Here is a 19,554-nt window from a genome sequence, read left to right as displayed (position 1 = left end):
TAATTTATTTTTTATTTTAGGTCTAGCACAGTAATATGTTTACTTTGGCAACTACAAGACTGTTTCCTTATAAGTGTAATGGTCACTAAGCCTGGAGAGTTGTTTTTCAACTTTGTCCTTTTTTAACACGATAAATGTGCTAATGTTGACTTTTATAGCAATGGTTTTAAGTAACTGTACTAAAATAATAAAAACTTCAAACTTTAAAATTCAAACTAGCAAGAACAAATAGTCTGGTGGATAGCAGAACGGAATATAAACACTTGGGGAGAGTAGCAGGAAGGTTTTAAACGTGAGATAGTAAAGAGCATTACCCTCGCCAACCTGGACCATTGAGATGTATTGCCCATTACAGCATGCATGCTACAAGTGCTACATAGACATCCAGTTCATCACTTGGAGAGATGGTCAGGGGTGAAAAGGTCAAGGGAAATACAGTGACACACACTCCAGACTAAATGCAAGTGACCTGCTGTAACAGAAACAATCCAGTGTAAATTCACCAAAAGCATCAGTGTGCTCAGTTTTGACCAAATTCATATCTTATGAAAGAATGTCCTGTGCCTCAAAAACTCATCTAGTTCAGATCCATCCTCCCTTTTCTCAGGTAGATCATGGTGTATAAATCCAATTGTCTGCCCCAAAACAAACTGGAGGCAAGCAACAGCCTACATGATCAAAGGTTCAGAATATTAAGGGTTATCAAGTGCATGTTAGCTGGCAACAGAGACCATCTCCAATCTTCCCCTGACTCAGATCTAGCCTGACACATATAACAAGGTGAACTATGAGAGATTCCTGCACCAGCTTGGAAAACAGGCTAGGATCTCAGGCGCAGCCCTACAGTGTATTTGCTTCATTTTTTCAAATAGGAGTCAACTGATAGGAATTAGGATACACCACCTGCAGTGCAACTGTTACAAAGTCTACATGCAATCCGTGGATATTGGTTTCCCAAACCTGGAATATCGATACGCAGGCCCACCTATGTTAAGGGAACGATTCGTCACCTGACATTGAAATCACAGGCTTCAAGTCAAGTCAAGTCAAGTCAGAAATTTGTATAGCGCGCTACATACCCTGAGGGTCTCAAGGCGCTTAAAGAAGGGTGGGGAGTTGTTTGTCGAAAATCCATGTTTTGAGTTGCTTTCTGAATGCTAGGTGGTTCTGAGTGAGACGAAGGTGAGGGGGAAGTGAGTTCCAAGTTTTAGCTGCTAGGTAGGAGAAGGATCTACCTCCCATGGTGGTTTTGTTGATGCGAGGTACAGTGGCAAGGGCTTGGTTGGAGGATCGTAGTTGGCGTGAAGGGGTGTAGAAGGATAGTCGTGAGTTGAGGCATTTGGGTCCGATTTCGTAGAGTGCTTTGTGTGCGTGGGTTAGGAGTCGGAAAGTGATCCTCTTATTGACGGGGAGCCAGTGGAGGTTTTTCAGGTGATCAGAGATGTGTTCTTGACGCGGGATGTCTAATATGAGCCTGGCTGAGGCGTTCTGGATACGTTGTAGTTTCTTCTGGAGTTTTGCGGTGGTGCCGGCGTATAGGGTGTTTCCGTAGTCCAGTCGGCTCGTGACCAGAGCGTGGGTGACTGTTTTTCTGGTTTCGGTGGGGATCCAGCGGAAAGTTTTTTTGAGCATGCGAAGAATGTTGAAGCAAGATGAAGAAACGGCATTGACTTGTCTGTTCATCGAGAGTGAGGAATCCAGGATGACGCCCAGGTTCCGTGCGTGGTCCGTCGGGATGGGTGCTTTTCCAAGGGCCTCTGGCCACCAAGAGTCGTCCCAGGCGGAGGGGGAGGTACCTAGGATGAGGACTTCTGTTTTGTCTGAGTTCAGTTTCAGTCTGCTGTGCTTCATCCATTCGGCTACTTCTTTCATCCCTTCGGTTTTGGCCGTGTTAGGGTCTCTGGTGAGTGATAGGATCAGTTGAGTGTCGTCGGCGTAGGAGATGATGTTGAGGTTATGTTGGTGTGCGATGGCCGCAAGGGGGCTCATGTAAACGTTGAAGAGGGTGGGACTGAGTGAGGATCCTTGAGGTACTCCGCAGGTGACTTCAGTAGCCTCTGACTTGAATGGTGGAAGGCGGACTCTCTGGGTTCTTCCGGAGAGGAACGAGGTGATCCATTCCAGAGCTTTTCCTTGGATTCCGATGTCTTTGAGGCGCTGTAGAAGGGTGCTATGGCAGACTGTGTCGAATGCTGCGGAGAGGTCGAGGAGGATGAGGGCGACTGTGTCTCCATTGTCCAGTAGAGTTCGAATGTCGTCTGTTGCTGCGATGAGGGCGGTTTCGGTGCTGTGCTTAGCTCGGAAGCCGGACTGTGAAGAGTCGAGGGATTTGTTGGTTTCGAGGAATGCGGCGAGCTGGTTGTTGACAGCTTTCTCGATGACTTTGGCCGGAAATGGAAGGAGCGAGATGGGGCGATAGTTTTTGAGTTCGGTGGGGTCAGCTGTGGGTTTCTTCAGGAGGGCGCTGAGTTCGGCATGTTTCCAGCTTTCCGGGAAGGATGCGGAGTTGAAGGAGCAGTTGATGACGTCTCGGAGGTGCGGTGCAATAACGGAGTCTGCTTTGTTGAAGATGTGGTGAGGGCAGGGGTCTGTGGGGGATCCTGAATGGATAGAATTCATCAGACGGGTGGTGTCCTCAGTTGAGATTGGCTTCCAGTCCTTGAGGGTGTTCAGGGGGGGTGGGTGTCCTGCAGGGGATTGGGTGGGTTGGTCTCCGGGTTGGTTGTCGAAGCTGTTGTGGATGTCTGCAATTTTATCGTGGAAGAATGAGGCTAGGGAGTCGCAGAGGGCTTGAGAGGGGGTGATGTCGTTGGAGTTGGCTGAGGGGTTGGTGAATTCCTTGACGATGTTGAATAATTCCTTGCTGTTATGGGCGTTGTTATCTAGACGGTCCTTGAAGGCTGCTTTCTTGGCATTTCGGATTAGTTGGTGGTGTATGCGGGTGGCGTTTTTGAAGGCGTCCTTGCTGCTGGTGGTTGGGTCTTTTTTCCAGGCCTTCTCGAGGGAGCGACAGAGTTTCTTGGATTTCTTAAGGTCGTCGTTGAACCAGGAGGCCTTCTTGCTGCCTGGTTTGATTTGTCGTTGTTTCAGCGGTGCTAGGATGTCGGCGCTGTTGGATAACCATTGGGTGAGGTTGGTGGCTGCTTGGTCAGGGTTTGAGGAGTGGGCGGGGGGCTTTTGAAGAAGCGATGAGGAGATCTGGTCGATGGTGATTTTGTTCCAATTTCTTTGCAAAGTGGGTTGGGGGTGGTTGTTGGTTGTGGGCTTGTTGTAGGTGAAGTGAACGCAGCTGTGGTCAGTCCAAAGGAGAGCTGTGGTGTGGCGGAAGGAAACATGCTTGCTGGAGGTGAAGATAGGGTCGAGTGTGTGACCTGCGATGTGGGTGGGGGTAGTGACAAGTTGTTTAAGTCCGAGGTTTGCGAGGTTGTCCAGAAGGGTGGTGGTGTTGCGGTCGTTGTTCTTTTCAAGGTGAAAGTTGAGGTCTCCCAAAAGGATGTATTCCTCGGAGGGGAGCGCGTGTGGAGTGATGAAGTCCGTGATGTCTTCACTAAATTGTGCGCGGGGTCCTGGTGGTCTGTAAAGCAGGGTGCCTCTGAGTGTGGTCTTGGGGTCGGTGTGGATCTGGAAGTGGAGGTGTTCAGAGTTTGCGAGATTGACGTCTGAGCTGGTTGAGATGCGGATGGATTTCTTATGGACGATAGCGATGCCTCCTCCTGTTTGGCGGGTACGGTCCTTGCGAATGATCTTATAGCCTTCCGGGATGGCAATGGTGATGTCCGGGGCAGAAGAGGCATTCGTCCATGTTTCTGTTAGGAAAGCGACGTCCGGAGAGATGGTGTCTAGTAGATTCCATAGGCCAATGGCGTGCCTGTGGACCGAGCGGGTGTTGATCAAGATGCATTGTAGGTGGTTGGGGTCGGATATCTGTGGTCTGATTGTAGATGAGGAGTTGGTCTTGTTACCGTCGAACTTGCAGGAGTAGCAAGAAAAGGGTCCATGGGTGTATCCAGGAGCAGCTTGGGCACAGTTGAGGGAGCGGCCGGGGTTGAGGGCTAGGAGGGTGGTGGCATCGTAAGTAATGCGGGCGGGGTGGACAGTTCGAGGACCAGGGGGTATGGCGCTGGGCGCGGTCCAGGCGCGGACGGGCGCAGACGGGCTTACCTTTGGCGCACCTTCGGCGACTGGGACGCGACCGCTGCGCGTGAACGCTGCGCGAGAATGCAACTGACATATGCTGAAAGTGGAGGGGGAGGGGCGAGGGAGGAGCAGCTGGGAGGGGCGGGTGCGTGGAGAGGGCGGGCTCCGGGCACAACAACAACCACTATCACAATGGCGGCAGAAACGAAACCGCAATCCGGTTGGGGGAGATACGTTATTTAATGATGCTGTGGGCAAAGCGGCGCTTAGGGAATGGGGCGCAATATGGCTTAGAACGGTCAGGCCCTTAACATAGAGATACACAGCCAAGCGCTTTAAAATCAGATCACAGCAGCGCTACGATATCCAGTCAAGCGCTATAAAACTCAGCAGATCTAAGCAGCGCTACGATACCCAGTAAAGCGCTATGAAGGTCAGCAAAGCAGAGCAGCGCTATGGTGTCCAGGAGGAGAACGCACAGGAGAGCAGGGGCTGAAGGGAGGGACTGCTTCTGACAAAGTCAGGATGGTCACAGCGCCTCGGTCAGCTAGGAGAGCCTTGCCACTTAGTGGGAGGGAGGAGCAGCTGGGAGGGGCGGGTGCGTGGAGAGGGCGGGCTCCTGGCACAACAACAACCACTATCACAATGGCGGCAGAAACGAAACCGCAATCCGGTTGCGGGAGATATGTGGCTTCACAAGCCACATTTGGGGCAAATGTGGCTTCACAAGCCACATTTGCCTTTGCAAGATGGAAATCTATTTATGTTTGAATGGTGGCGAAGAGACACTGACCATAACCAAGATCAAAATTGCAAACTTGTCAGATGTCAAAAGAGACCTTACAGAATTCTAGAAAAACAGGATAGAATTCAGCAGGGGCAAGACAATATCACTGTTATTCTATTCCAAAATAATGAATAAAGGGGCGTGGGCAAACATGATCCAGTGATGTCAGAGCCCCAGCTAAAGTGGCCACGCTACGTCTGAATTTGAAAATGTCAGATCATATCACCACAGACCTAAACACGCTCTTCTTTCTGTACATAATGGAATGAATCAAATTAACATCCACAGGACCTTGAGGCGGCGATAGCCACCAGGCTGCGCCTGATACAGTTCAAGTACCTGCAAAGAGTCTATTATACAAGGCAGAGAATTTGGAAGGCGGGAGTGGTGGCGTCACCGGAGTGCCTGCGATGTGGTCATGCAGAAGGCTCCTTTATACACACAATATGGCACTGTCCGGTACTCCCTGCCTTCTGTGATGGTTTCAGGGCGTGCTTAGCGGAGGAGCTGGGATATCCCTGTATCACCGAAATTAAGTATATTACACATTGTCGAGGGAATTGGGGGGAACCTGTATAAACGTCACGTCTTATTGGTAGGACTCACGTTAGCCAAGAGGGACATTGCAAAAATGTGGAAAGCAATGGCCGCACCAAAACTATCTACTTGGAAAAAGGGCTGGATTTTTGTATGGGCATGGAGCAACCAGTGTTCAAGGCTAGGGGGTGCCCACAGAAACATGTGAAAATTTAGAAGAAATGGGCCCGAATACCGGGGCTTATGGTTGGAGCCAACGGACCAATTGGGAAATGATGCATTAGCATGGATATCGGAAGTGGCGGGACAGAGAGTTGTGGGAAGAGATACTATGTGGTCATCATGGGGTGGTTGGGTAGCTTAAGAGATTTGGGGCATGAATCGGTTGCAGCACAATGGGGGGAGTTTTTACAATGGGACACGGTTGTTGCTTTATACTTGTTTCATATACCAATTTTGTAAACAAAAAGTCAATTTCAATACATTGATATATGTCGACGGCTTCCTGAGATAGGGAGAGTCGATTGGTATGTAATAAATGACACAATAAAATACGTTTCTAAAAAATAAAATCCACAGGAACTAATATTTGTCCATGCTACAGCCCTCTTGCATTCATTGTTGCGGCCTAAATTTAGGGAATGCTCATTTGCCAATCAAATTTTCAACTGCAAAACAAGACTGAGAGAAATATGTGAGAGGCAGTGGCCCACGGTTATAGAATATCCTAGTCTCACCGGAGAGAATTGTCATCTTGCTCTGTTTTATAAGGGAGTGGAAGAGACTGCTGTTCAAGGTAGACACTGCCATCGCAGGGACCACCCAACCTTCAAGGATCGACTAAGTCTCCCAAATCCACACTGAATACACAAAATCCGCATCAATCATATCTTGTTTGAAAGACCCATGAGATGAGATCAAGATTCATTCCTCTGTGCAGAATCACCTGCTCTGTCAAGGAGCATGGAGGTGCCATGCATAAGCTGGAAACAACATCTACATACATGTATGAATGAATGCCTGTCAGTTTGGAGAGGTGTTCATTTGAATGTGAAGCAGACATCTTCTTTTCCTTAGCCCTCTTGACCTCTCCTCTTGCTGTTCTTTTCTTGCATAAAATAAGTTCAGGTTACCTTAGGTATACTGGGACTCACACAATCTGCTCAGAGTACTGGACTCACCATGGTGATCTGCTCCGTGATGAAGAGGAGGATTTGTTTGGGGTCGGAGTTGAATGTTCCAGAGTAGAGTTTGTCCACCAGTTTTTGACAGAAGTAGGAAATGTTGCTGACAATTGTGGAGACTGCACTGTTGGTCCCATCTGCGTCACCTGTCCCTGTCTTTTCACCTGAGGGGAGGAAAAACATTCAAATATCTGTATCTGATCAGAGCCATTTTGGAAGGACATTGTTTACTACTTATTACATTAGATCAGGTTTGGGATGAAGTCTTCTAACTAATACTTGGGCAACATGATGAATACAGCACACTGGTCCAGTATTAGCCTTGGTATCCTTGTAAGTCTGGGACAGTGCACCGTATCACCGCAAATGCCCTGTGCAGGCACAAACCTGTGCCTGCACTTGGAACCGTACATTAGTGAAATTCAAGCAGCTGTTTAAAGCTGCTAGTTTGCCTTTCACTGTGTAGGCAGCAACCAGTCTGAAATTTAAAAGGGGAGCAGAGATTCTCCTGCAGGTAGGTGCAATGAGTGACTAAGAGCCAGATGTAAGACCATTGTGATATGCGACTAGTAAATTGCGACAAATTGCGAGTCACAATTTGCGACTCACAATTCACAATGTACAACAGTGTCTCAGACACTGTTTGAGATTCCCAATGGGGTCGCAAACTGCATGCCTCATGAATAATAATGAGGCACTCGCAATTTGCGACCGCTTTGAGAATGGTTAGCCCTCCCAGTTATGGCGGCCTGCTGGGCTCAGCAGACCTCAGGTCCATTTTGGAAGTGAGTTTGCATATTGTGCTTCGAAAATAGCACTAAATGTTGAGTCCCTCTCCTCGTGTAACTTTGAATAATCTTGCTATAATTTTGCAGAAATGCGCTACATCAAATTACGCAGGTAACGCCTGCCCCAAGTCTCAATGAAAACCCTCCTTGCCCTTTATGCATACTCTGATCTAGAGCAACCCTGGACAAAGCACTATGCTACACTCGCGTAGTTTGCGCCACTTCGCACTACGCGAACTGCACGTAGCACAGTGCAAATATGCGCAGTGTCGCGTAGTGCAGCGGTCATTTTATGCTTGCTCGTGGTCCTCACCGTCAAGTTGGCGACCGCGAGCAAGCAAAATGACATCCTGGCGAGACTTTTTCCTCGATTGCGATGAGCAACATCAAGTTGCCGATCTCATGCGTGGAAAATAAACCTCCCAGCGAGATTCTCAACGCAGGGAGGTCAGGTTTCTCATTGGAGTGGTCGCGTATGCTCACGACCTCTTGCGATGAGAAACTATCAGTCCGTGTTGAGAAAGCTGCCGCTCGAGGAAAAATATCCTCATGCGGCAGAAAACTACAGTACGCACTGTGCAAGATCCCGTTTTCAATGATTGCACATTGCCGGATGCTTCCCTGCACTTTGCAATCATTGAAAACGGCATCTTGCACAGTGCGAACAGGGTACTATGCAGTTCGCGTAGTGCTATGCATAGCTCGTGTAGTGCGAAGTGCACTTCGCGTAGCTCTACTTCACGAACTACGCCCAGGGTTAATCAAGAGCGTACACTATTCACACTCTTTCGGTAGACACACACACACATATGCACTCAGTATAGAAAGTCAAAGCTCTTTGTACAGAACCCCAGTATCCACATACTTCCAGTTCTCATCTCTCTCTCTCTCTCTCTCTCTCTCTCTCTCTCTCTCTCTCTCTCTCTCACACACAAAGACACCCGAAGTACGGATAGACACACATGCACTCCTCACTGCATGTACTAGAACAATTCTTCAAATAGACACTATTCGAGTGAGCACACAGTTTTATCTGTGTGTGAAGGCACACACACATACATACACAAACACATACAGACACAGTCTAAAAACGCACACTCATATCACAGTGCACACTGTTGCTGTAGTTTTTGATGGGCCTATTCAGTGAGCAGACATTTTTGGCAAAAATACACTAGATGCTAAACAAAGCCTTCACTTACTTTGCTTCTGCAGGCTAAAGCCCACCAAACAAGAGCTTAATTTGTTAAATAAATAAATAAGTGCCAGGGCCATTGTCAGAAGGCCACCACAGCTTGCACCACTGATTGCCCATGCCGTCACTACCAATGAGAGTACCAACACCACTATTAACCATCACACTCTTACAAGTGTGACAATTCAGACCATTCCAGAACCCCAAAACTATAAGAATGGTTTTGGTTGGCCAGGAATGGTCATTTAATGCTTATTAAATTATAATACATCTGTTGTTATGCTCACCTCTAAATTTGAGAGACAGCACCACCATGTGGCAGACTGTGATAAGTGCCAGTGTTGAAAATTAAGTGCCGGTGCCCAGCACCAGAAACCACAGGCTCAAATTAAGCACTTCACCAAACTTACAAAAATGCCCCCAGCGAATATGACAAACATGGCGCACTGTTTTAGCAGAAATATGTAACCTTTAAAAAATGTTAAATACAAGAATTGATGTGTTCAAGTGGATAATAATGTTACGCTCAAGAACCTGCAGCAGGTCCACTTTAACAGATGATCGCTGAGGCATGTTTGTAGAAAGAAAATGCTTTCATAAACAATACTTATTATCTATGCTACACAATGCAAATACTTAATACACATATCAATAATCAGATCCAAGTTTAGGAATGGAAGACAGACACACTAAGTTGTTGTTGCAATTTGCATATTTTGTGAGCCAGAGGAATGGAATGACAGGCAAATGAAAACACAAAGTTTTACAAAGCAGTGCAGTAATCCAAATCGCTATCAATCTGTAAAGTGATTGATATGGGGCTTAATTTTGTGAAATGAGTTTAGACTGATGTAGACAGACAATGCTTCATATTATCAGCTCATTACATGTGGGTGTGCTTCCAAATGTCCCATACACCAACTGTATCCGGCTGCATGTCTACCACTCAGGGTCATGCACTGGTAAAGCCAGGCTACTTGGCTGGTATTACCACAAGGGTAGCAATGGTAACTGCAGAGTCTCACTTCAAAAATGGTACAGTTCCAATCTTCAATAATTACCCAACTGTGTGTCTTCATATATCGAGGAGGGCTTATCCTAAAAAATCAACCACGCCACCCAACGCTGTCAGTTAGTGGTCAACTGAGCACAACGTAAGCATGCAAGCAGTTGAGTTGTTAGCAATTAATTTTAGGTTACAATACAGTACTACCATATAATTCTGGAAACAGACAAACCACCAAACTGTACAGCGTGCCCGGTAAATACTATTAATGTTAATGAGAATGGATTTTATTAACGCACAATGGAGATTTTCATGTCCTAGTTAGTAGCAGACTTGTTTCATCCTTGTTACTGGAACTAGTAAGTGTTATATAATGCAGCTTGAATCAAGGCATTTACCATTCATATGCTAGTGTGAGACAAGAACTTGAATTTAAGCCATCATGAAGTCAGGCGCCCTCAATTAGTCATTCAGACAAGTAGTCCTGGTAGTGGTGGCGGAACCTCAAAAAGTAAACCCAATTAATTGTGGAAGCGGAGATAGATCATCCATCAGTTCATCTGGTAAGTTATGGCAACTCGGATGGATCCTCAATTACTAGATCAAAAAAATTGTGGTTGTGGCGACTGCATCCTTACGCATTAGGGTGATACAGTGTCTTTGAAAAAGAAGTCCAGGTACCTGGCCACAAGTATCACTGTGCATGGCTCCAAGCCTAGTTTGACAGAGTGATTCCTATGCACAGTGGCCAGTGCTTGAATTTTGTTGAAGTGTGACCCTGTAATATATATTGTGGGCTCAAGTTAAAAGAGCTGTGACAAGTGTTCTCTATTGTATTATGGCTATATGATGACTATAAATAAAACATACATTCCACCTTGCAATAACACCCACAAGTACCAATGCTCACCTCTCCCTCTTGCAGAAACAGTCTGGCCTCCATCCTGGCCAATGACATGAAAGATATTGATGGTGGCGAGAAGGATCTCAGTCTGGAAGCTTTTCACCTGCTCCGTGGTGCAGTTGTCAGTAGATGCCTGAAAGGTGGAGCAGTCGCATGTTACTAGAGCAGATAGCAAAGAGGGTTTCACAGTGCACACCTGATGCTTCAAGAGGAAATATGCTTGCCAGGTAGGGACAATTTAGGGTGCTGTCCACTACAAGGGAAAGATGGTGGCACCAACTCGCTTAAGGGTCTTGCGTATTTTTTACATGGGCATTGGACAATAATTACACATAACATTTTATATGCAGAAACAACACAAAACTTGGAAATAAAAATGTCACATCAACGCCATCTAAAAAAGCAATCATAAGAGGAGGAGAGAGGTCTCCTCTGGTTCTTTGACAGCTGAGGTGCCCCTGCAGACTCAGTGCTCCTGCACTGAAATCGCCATGACCTCGCCACTTGCGGCGGCCGTCCATGGCGAGGGGGCGAGCCTCCAAATAGGCCCGGATAAAGGAAAAATAAAATGATAATAACATCATTAGTATAATTGTATTTTTTGTAGGTATGAGGCTGGGTTACAGCAGAGCAGGCTGGTGGCACAGGGGGGAGGGGTGGTTCATACACTTGAGTGCGCATGACAGTTTTGCCAGCCGTTTTGTCAACAGTCATGCGCACTTAGCATGTTCTCCACTGGGATGTAATACGTAGTCTGGGTGGAGGACATGGACAGGTTTCCAGGCACCTTCTAAGTCCCAGCGCTCAGACCAATCACAACACTCCATTGCAGCATTGTGATTGACTTAGGGGAGCCTGTGTGCTACCTGCTTCCGGGACTCAGAACTTTTGCGAGAGACAGCTAATAAAGAACACAGGAGAGGGAGAGGATAAAAGTAAAATTTGAGAGAGGGAAAGAGAAGGAGTGGGAAATGGAGAAGCAGATGGACCCCTCAATGGGATGCTTCTGTTCTCGCTCTCACTTAGATTGCCTTCTGTGGCACCTCGTTCATGGCGGCTCCTAGATTTTGTGTTTCAATATTGTGGTGTCCAATTTTTAAAATTTGTAGTATGAAGCTGCTTCTCAGGCTTATCACACAGATTATTTTGGCAAATTGATTAATTTGAGAAACCCTTGCTTAGGAAGCATGTCCAGCCAAACAACAGTGCAAGCCAGCCGCGGCCCGTGCAGGTAAAAGCGGTAGGGCGGTGGGACCGGGTTGGAGGGGAATTCGACAGACGATCACAAGGGGAAATTAAATAAATAATTAATATCCCCTCATTGTCTTCTGGCAAAATCCCCCCACATCTGGCCCCACCGCTCTTACCTGCACGGGCCACGGCTGGTGCAAGTTTATACATCGCCCATTGCCTAGCACTGTTTGGCTTTTTTGTCACTCGCATGTGCTTGCATATTATTCAATGGCTTTCCTTGTCCCAGCTTGTCCCTCTTTTATTTGTTCTTCCATTGGATGTCCCCTAAAACACCACTCCTCTGATTGGATGGCTTATCTGCTTAGATAGCTCACTTTTCTTTTTGCTTAAGCATTCTGTGAAAATGCATGTGTTGTCCAGCTCGCTCCTTCTCTTCCACAAATGCCCACCCCCTTGCTCTGTGCTTCTTTCTCATAAACCTCTCCCTCCATGCTGTTTTCACCCTCAGGTGCTTCTGTCTTCTCTTCCCATGGTGCTGTCACTTGTGTGTGCTTCTCACTCTCTTGTGGGCTTCTCTCCCCTGTGCTCCTTTTTATTCGTCCACATATCCCCAATCCTCTCTCCGTATGTTTTTTTTTACCTATATCCCTAATGCAATGCTTTTCCCCTCCTCGCCCCACCCACTCACTCCTCCATTACCTCCCACCCCGTTGTCCTTTACTAAACAAAAATTGCGATTTGGGGATTTACTGATCCAAGTTTTGTTCGCTATCTTGGATCGTTAAATAAAAAATAAAGTCAAATGGGCCACTTGGAGCCATCACGCATGCACGCGCAAGTGTAAAGACGTGTCTGCCAGCAGCAATGTCATCATAGCTTTTTTTTTTATAATGTGGCACAGCTTCTGGAAAATGGCCAATGCAGTAGGGCTTCCTCAATAGCATTTACAACTATTTTTTTTTTTTTTTTTTTAAGCATTTACAACTATTTTGATGGCCTTTTATGTAAAATGTGGCTTCTAGCAGTGAGACTATTTAACACCACATCAAAGAATGAGTACATCATGCTAATTAAAAACCTGTGGGAACTAGATTCTTTACACCATTCATTTTATTGAGGGTGGACGGAGTTGCCCTCACTTTTATCCAAAAGAGCCATGATACTACCTCCAATGTCCAGCATTTTCCCTCTTCTATCCCCCCATTCCCCTTTTCAATCCAACTAACAGACTCATGTCCTCTGCAAAAATTAACTCACATTTCACTATACTAATCAACCACTAGTCCTTTTTGGGTTCCGGAGTAGCGTGCTACTTGCCAAAGAGTGCTTTGACGCCTCGTCAGGGGTAGTAAGCGCTATAAAAATGCAATTACAATACAATACATCTTTAGAGACTCTAGAACCGAGCTCTGGAGTTACCAAAGATCACACAACACTCTGAATGAACTGTGACTTCTACTGCACCCTCCCAAAGGCCGACTAGGCAGCACATAGTGGCTACTAGCACTGGTAGAAAACAAGTATAAACTCTTTGATGACAGGCTACAAGGTTTTGTTATGTTAGTTGCCTCACATCGGTTTGTAACCAACCGCTACAACCATATAAGAGTGCAGTATTTGAATACAAGGATAAACCTGCTTCTATGCACTCCCAATTTTGGCAGAGAAGGGAACTTAAGATGAGGGTGATTAATGGTTTGCCCAGGTTCCTACAATGCCATTAATTACAAGAACTCTAGTATAATGATCACCCCAAACCACATCCCTCTGCTTCCTCCAACCGCTTATGAAACTACCCAATTTTGCTTTATTAAAGTTATGCACCATTACTTCGTAGCAGTTTGAAAAGTTCTGCCTGGACATACATATAAAACAAAATATAAATCAGAATAAACATGAAGGAATGGACGTACACAAGTAAGACCTCCAGAGTGGCAGTGGCTTTACCTAAAGAATCTTGGATGCTGTGTGCAAAACAAAATTCGCAGACTTACATTCTGTTTAAGCCCAATAGCACAATTTAAAAAAAGGTTAGCATCCTTCCAGTGGCGGCTCCTCCACTAAGGCGGAGGAGCGTCGCCTCACTTCTCGCGGAGCCGTGTAAAAACATAAAATTATACTAACAGAAGTTATTTCTGTTATTATTATTTTTGGGCCATGTTGGGGCTGGGTCTCCCATGAATGTCCGGGAGGAGGAGCAGTTGCTGCACTCCAAAGTGCGCAAGACTGCTTTGTCGGCCCTCTCGGTGCTGCCAAGCAGTCCTTCTCACTTTGCATGTTCCCCACCAGGCTGCATCACAGCCTGCGGAGAACATGCCCAGCCTCCCATTCACTGTCTGAGTGCTGTGCCACAGCGTTCAGACTAATCACAATGCTGCATTGCAGCGTTTTCGTTGGCTTAGGGGAGGGAGCCATGTGCTTTCTGGCTCTGGCGGAGAGACGACATGGGGCGATGTAGGAGATACAGCTCAGGAGTCGAGATGCGGAGAGAAGGTAAGTGTTTTTATTGTGTAATTCCCCCACCCCACAACCCACACCCACCCTTCCACTCCTATTAGCTGTCAGCCGCTACTGCATCCTTCTCGCATAATTCAGGGCCCGATAGACTTTGTGGTTGCAAGGAAGAAACTTTTCCTCACCTACCTTTTTTTATATCCTGTAATGCTCATTGCTAGCGAACCTTGGGGCAAATACACCAGAAAATGGCGGAGTGCGGTGTTACGCCAAATTTGGCAACGCACCGCTCCGACATTTTCAAAGCGCAGGGATGGGATGTATTTGGAAAAAATACAACACTCCTGTGTTTCCCCTAGCGCTGGTGCTAAAAAATCTATCTAGTGCAGCGCAGGCAACCTGCCGCCATGTTGCAAGGGGTGCCTGCACTGCAGGGGCTATTGTTTATGTGCAGGAAGGTACACCTTCCTGCACATCAATAATCAATAATGGCGATTTGCTCTTTCTATGTGTGCTACAGAATACAGCTCACATAGAAATAGCAGAGAACCAGTAGCACCATTCTAAGACCAGATATTCCCTGACCTAAGTTTTTACTCCTGCCCTAACCTTGTAAATCTGGGACAGCGTCAAAAGCAATAGATGTTGCGGTGGAACACTCACCGCAAATCCCATTGCACTGCCCTTTCACTCTAAGTGGTGGGTGAGGAGGGGCAATATTTACAAGGCGGCGTTAAGCCACAAAAGGTGGCTTAACGCCGCTTTGTAAAAATGGAGAAGGGCATATCGCCGTCAGACCGTCGCTAAAAGTGACCTTCTGGTGGTGATATCCCCTTGTACAAATTCCCCTGTGATGTGAGGTCTACATCACATACTGTACAGTTTTGGGTGAATCATAGTTCTATGGTGCAATTTAAAGTAGATACATTCATGACAGCTGTGTGTTCTGAAATGCAGTCAACGCCAGCCACTTGATATTTTTGATGAGTTTGTCTTGTACCTATGTATTCTTAATGTGAATTATGATTAAGATCTCAAATATTCAACACTGGTTTTGCCTACCTTCCCAAAATGCAAGATAGAAAACAACAACAAAAATGAGAAGAAATTAAATGGACTCAAACCTCTAGCAGCAGGTCCAATGGGTGGCTCTGTTTGCGAGCAGGAATGTTGAGCAAACTCTCCATGAGGAGGTTGCGCATGAAGTCACACACTTGCTTTCTCGCCGGGTGAACCTCTTGAGACTCTGGGACATCTTTTTCAACAACAAGAGTAGCAGCTTCTGTGTAGGCACTGACCACAGCATCACATATGTCCTGGAAGAGTCAAGAGTTGAGTAAATGCGGTAGACAAATCTTGCTTGACATCTGATAACTGTAGGTTTATACAGAAATAATAATTGAAGAAACTTTAACAGAGCATAAGATGTACAGGAATCAGTGGCGGCCAGCGGCCCTTAAAACAGGTGAGGCGACAGGAGAAGATTTAACTAATTGACAGGCACTAAAACACAACAGTGACCTTGAGCTCCTAACCAAAGTTATCAATTGTGGTCCATTATAAACAGTGTTTATAACAGACCACGATTAGGAGCTATGTAGTTGAGACTGAAAGCACTGCAAGTTTCTGAAAATGCGTCTCAGTGAGTTTGATCACTGTTGTCAGTCTGGGCATCCAGTCAATTTCCTGATCTCTCTCCTGCGACCTCTCCCCAGCATGAAGCAATCCATTGCAAACATCCACGGTAATTCAGTGCACAAAACGTCCAGAATACATGGACAAACATAAATAAATTGCAACAGACTCCATAGGAATGTGGTGTGTCCACAATACTCGGTTGTGATAAAACCCACCAGGAATAGGTTGGGAAGAAATCCTTGGAGCATCACATGGTATTGTAATTTCAATCGGAATATGTTGAGATTACCTCCGCGGATTGATTAACTATCCACAAAGAAGTAAAAAATGTCACAATCAGCCAGCACACTAAACAGTAATTCAAGGATGGAATATGGTACGCGGCTCTCAGGCACACGAACGGGAGAGTTTGCCGCAGAATTCAGGAGACGTTGAGGTAGGCACCGGGGGAGATCCTCACATGATCAGACCATAGTCTCACAAGCAGTGAATGGCACTGACTGTGGGTAGAGAATAGACTATACATTCAGTGACCGCGAGGAGCAGAAAATAAGCCACATGCTCCTCACGACAGTGGAAAGAAAAGAGGACACATGCTCACTTACTGGAGGGAGAAAACTAGAAATATGATCACTGGATATAGGGAGAAAATAGACCATACATTTCACAACTGTACAAGTAAACTGACCACACACACTCACTGAAAGTCAGGAGAAAACGTATCACAAGTTCACTAAGGGAAAAACGACCATACATTTCTAGAGAGAGTACAGAATTCAGATCATTGACTCACTGATAGAGAATGGAAAAGCGAAAACTCACTCATCAACTGTGGGCTGGGCACAGACCACACATTCACTAACTGTGAGCAGAAAACACACCATCCATGCTCTGACTGTGAGGGGAAGCAGGCTGCTCAAACTCAATGGGTCTTGGAAAGAAGTACACCATGCCCTTGCAGATTGGATTAAACGGCAGCTCCATGCTTTCTGTATCGATAGGATTGCATGCAAGGACCGATCAATGAAATATAACTCGATGTTTTGACAATTACCAGTCAAGTGAGGTTCTTATAAGGAATAGATGTCCTGCATTTAATGCAATAAATATGACTCATTGCTCCATTAGTGTTGTCAAGCAAGGGTCTACCAATTAAAAAACACTTGAGTCATGCAGTAAAAAATGGCAAACATGGACACGTCAGTGAAGACTCAATGGCTCATCAATGGATTCCGGAGCTCGGAAATAAGACTTGAATCTCTATCGGCATCCAGACAAACCAAGACCCGGTCATGAGATATGGCTTGAGGCTCCATCAATGCCATGGCAGGCAAAGAATGATACAAAAATCAGACAAAATATTTGATCACTGTCTGTCAATGAGTGTTAAGCCAACAGCACCAACAACATCACAAGTCATGCTTCATCAATGACAAGTTCAATAACAATATAGGACTAAATGCTCAATCAACTACGTATGAAACAATAACAGACCAACAAATGTAAACTGAATGCTCATTCACAGACATATGACTCCATGATCCATTAATGACATGTCAAAGCGCACTTCACTAATTAAAAAAGTCAATTATTTCCAAGACACTACAAGCAACAACTCACCAACAACTATATTCTCCATCAATGATGTTACAAATCACAGTGTGCCAGCAAAATCAGGCAATCAAGTAAAAATGACCCTCAGGCATTCAGCATGAGAAGCATTAAGGACACATCAATGAAATTATGGAGAAGCACCCACTCATTAAATGTGTTGTAGAAAGCATCAACAACGTATGACTGAAGCATGCTTTAATGACCCACTGAATTTACAGGATCCAGGCATAAATGGAAAAAAAATGGAGATAGTGACAGGAGAGCCGCTGATTGAATGTGACCTAAAGATCATGCAATTGAATTTAATCTTGAAATCAGTTAATAGATTTATCCAAAGATTTTATTTCTTGCTAATAGGACATTCTGCAAAAGATGCTTTCTTGAAATTTACTGTTATTGTCGAAGCATGACATACTTTTTGATCTCCTTTAAAGTATTTTTAAAACTGTGAAATGAAACCAGGAGACAGACATGAACTTCTAATATAGCTTCCATTATCATATTCACCATCATTAGACATGACTAAAGAAGCGGCCAATGAAATGTTAGTATAAAATGACTAACATGATGACACACAAGAATGCAAAAAACATGTACCTCTATCAATGGGAAATTCAACTAATTAATCACTTGTCTTCATATATTTTTTTTATTTGTTTGTATGTTTTTGTTCTAACTTTAATGCAGATAAAAAAAACGCAATCTCCCTAGCATTTTTCACACAAGATTGGAAATTCTCCACCTACATTTTTTGAACAGATAGCTGTTTTAACGTGGTAGTCTATGTACTTATTTACCTGATGCTCTACAACAATATCTTGGAATTAATTGAGAGTATTAAGCATGCAAAAAAGAGCAAGGAGAGACTTACTAGTTGCAAACAAAGGATCCCCTATTCAGTATTCTTCATCTGCTCCATCTGAAGGCAGGAGTACAGAGAGTGGACGTTGGGCAGAGTAAATATTAGTTAGTTATGAGTTGCCCTTCAAAGAGGAGTTGGCTCTGTGTGGGTTTTCTTGTTGCAAAGAAGGCACATTTAGCTAATCAGGAAAGGTGAGAAACATATCTCGTAGAGCTATTGCATTGTGATCACAATTTAAAGAAAATTGACTTTCAGAGAGGACATCTCCTTGTATATGGTGATGGTAGAAAGCTTTCCTGGGAAGAGGGTTGAGGGAATGCTATACATTTGGTGGTCCTGCTGACTGTCAGTCTTTAGACTGGAGCAGGCTTGAGGAGGGGTATAGATAAACTGTGGTGGGAGGTGTACCAGAGTCAGAGCTCGCCCGACCTGGTTGAAGTTGAGGCTAGATAGGAAGCCGATCTGTGAGTTTCGGTGTGGGTACAGGGTTGTTGGGTCTAGGTTGTCAGAGTAGGAGTTAGAATGAAGGATTGAGTGCAAATGCTGCTAGGTGAAGTAATCAGGTAGAAACTTGGGGGAGAAGAGTTGGCCTAACGGCTAGGGCAGTCGACTTCGGACCTGGGGAACCAGGTTGAGTCTCGGCAATGACGCTGAACATCCTGTGATTCTGGGCAAATCACTTAATCTCCCCGTGCCTAATAACAAAATAGATGTGTCCTCATGCAATGCAACTGGTGCTATGTAAAGTGCTCTGATACCCGATTTGGGTCAAGTTTGCGCTATGTAAAACTCTGTAAAATAAAATTAAAATACATTTTTTTATAATAAAATAAATCAGTCAGTCTGAGGGGCCATCCAATAAGGGTCTAATGAGCAGATGGGAGTCAGGACCATGGTGAGCGATTGAATCTTGGAGGGGGCAGTGTGGCAAGACTGGGACAGTGACTATGGATTCTTAAGCATTGTCACCTTAATAGGAGTCTTTTCGCACACCAGAAGGCAGATCAAATCGCACACGACTTCTTAAGGATTCTACCAAATAACTATATTTGACCTGTACTCCTTGGAAGATGTAATGGCAATAGCAATGGCAAGATTCAGTGCCCATGGAGTGTTGTTGGCTCCAATTATATTGGCTCCATTTTGCAGGAAAACGTATATCACACTGTACCAAGGAAAGTGGAAATTTCCTGGATTACTGTGATAACCCGTCTTCGGATAATAAAACCTGGCGAATTATTGCTGGGTCTAAAA

At 45.2% G+C, this 19,554-nt stretch overlaps 1 protein-coding gene across 2 annotated transcripts in view; it reads right to left on the bottom strand.

The window, feature by feature from the left end:
- The window catches only part of WDFY4 (WDFY family member 4), an 856,906-nt gene that overhangs the window by 329,082 nt on the left and 508,270 nt on the right, over nucleotides 1-19,554 (bottom strand). For both annotated transcript variants that reach the window (XM_086921796.1, XM_086921797.1), the window contains 3 exons: nucleotides 15,311-15,502; nucleotides 10,545-10,671; nucleotides 6,643-6,809 (listed from right to left, as the gene is read on the bottom strand). In XM_086921796.1, the coding sequence (XP_086777922.1) occupies nucleotides 6,643-6,809; nucleotides 10,545-10,671; nucleotides 15,311-15,502 (486 nt within the window). The remainder of the gene's footprint in view (nucleotides 1-6,642; nucleotides 6,810-10,544; nucleotides 10,672-15,310; nucleotides 15,503-19,554) is intronic.

Source organism: Lissotriton vulgaris, chromosome 5 (genome assembly GCF_964263255.1).
Source record: "Lissotriton vulgaris chromosome 5, aLisVul1.2, whole genome shotgun sequence".
In the NCBI taxonomy this organism is placed as follows: domain Eukaryota; kingdom Metazoa; phylum Chordata; class Amphibia; order Caudata; family Salamandridae; genus Lissotriton; species Lissotriton vulgaris.
Note: the sequence above shows the minus strand (reverse complement) of the source record. Positions and strands in the feature narration are given on the sequence as shown.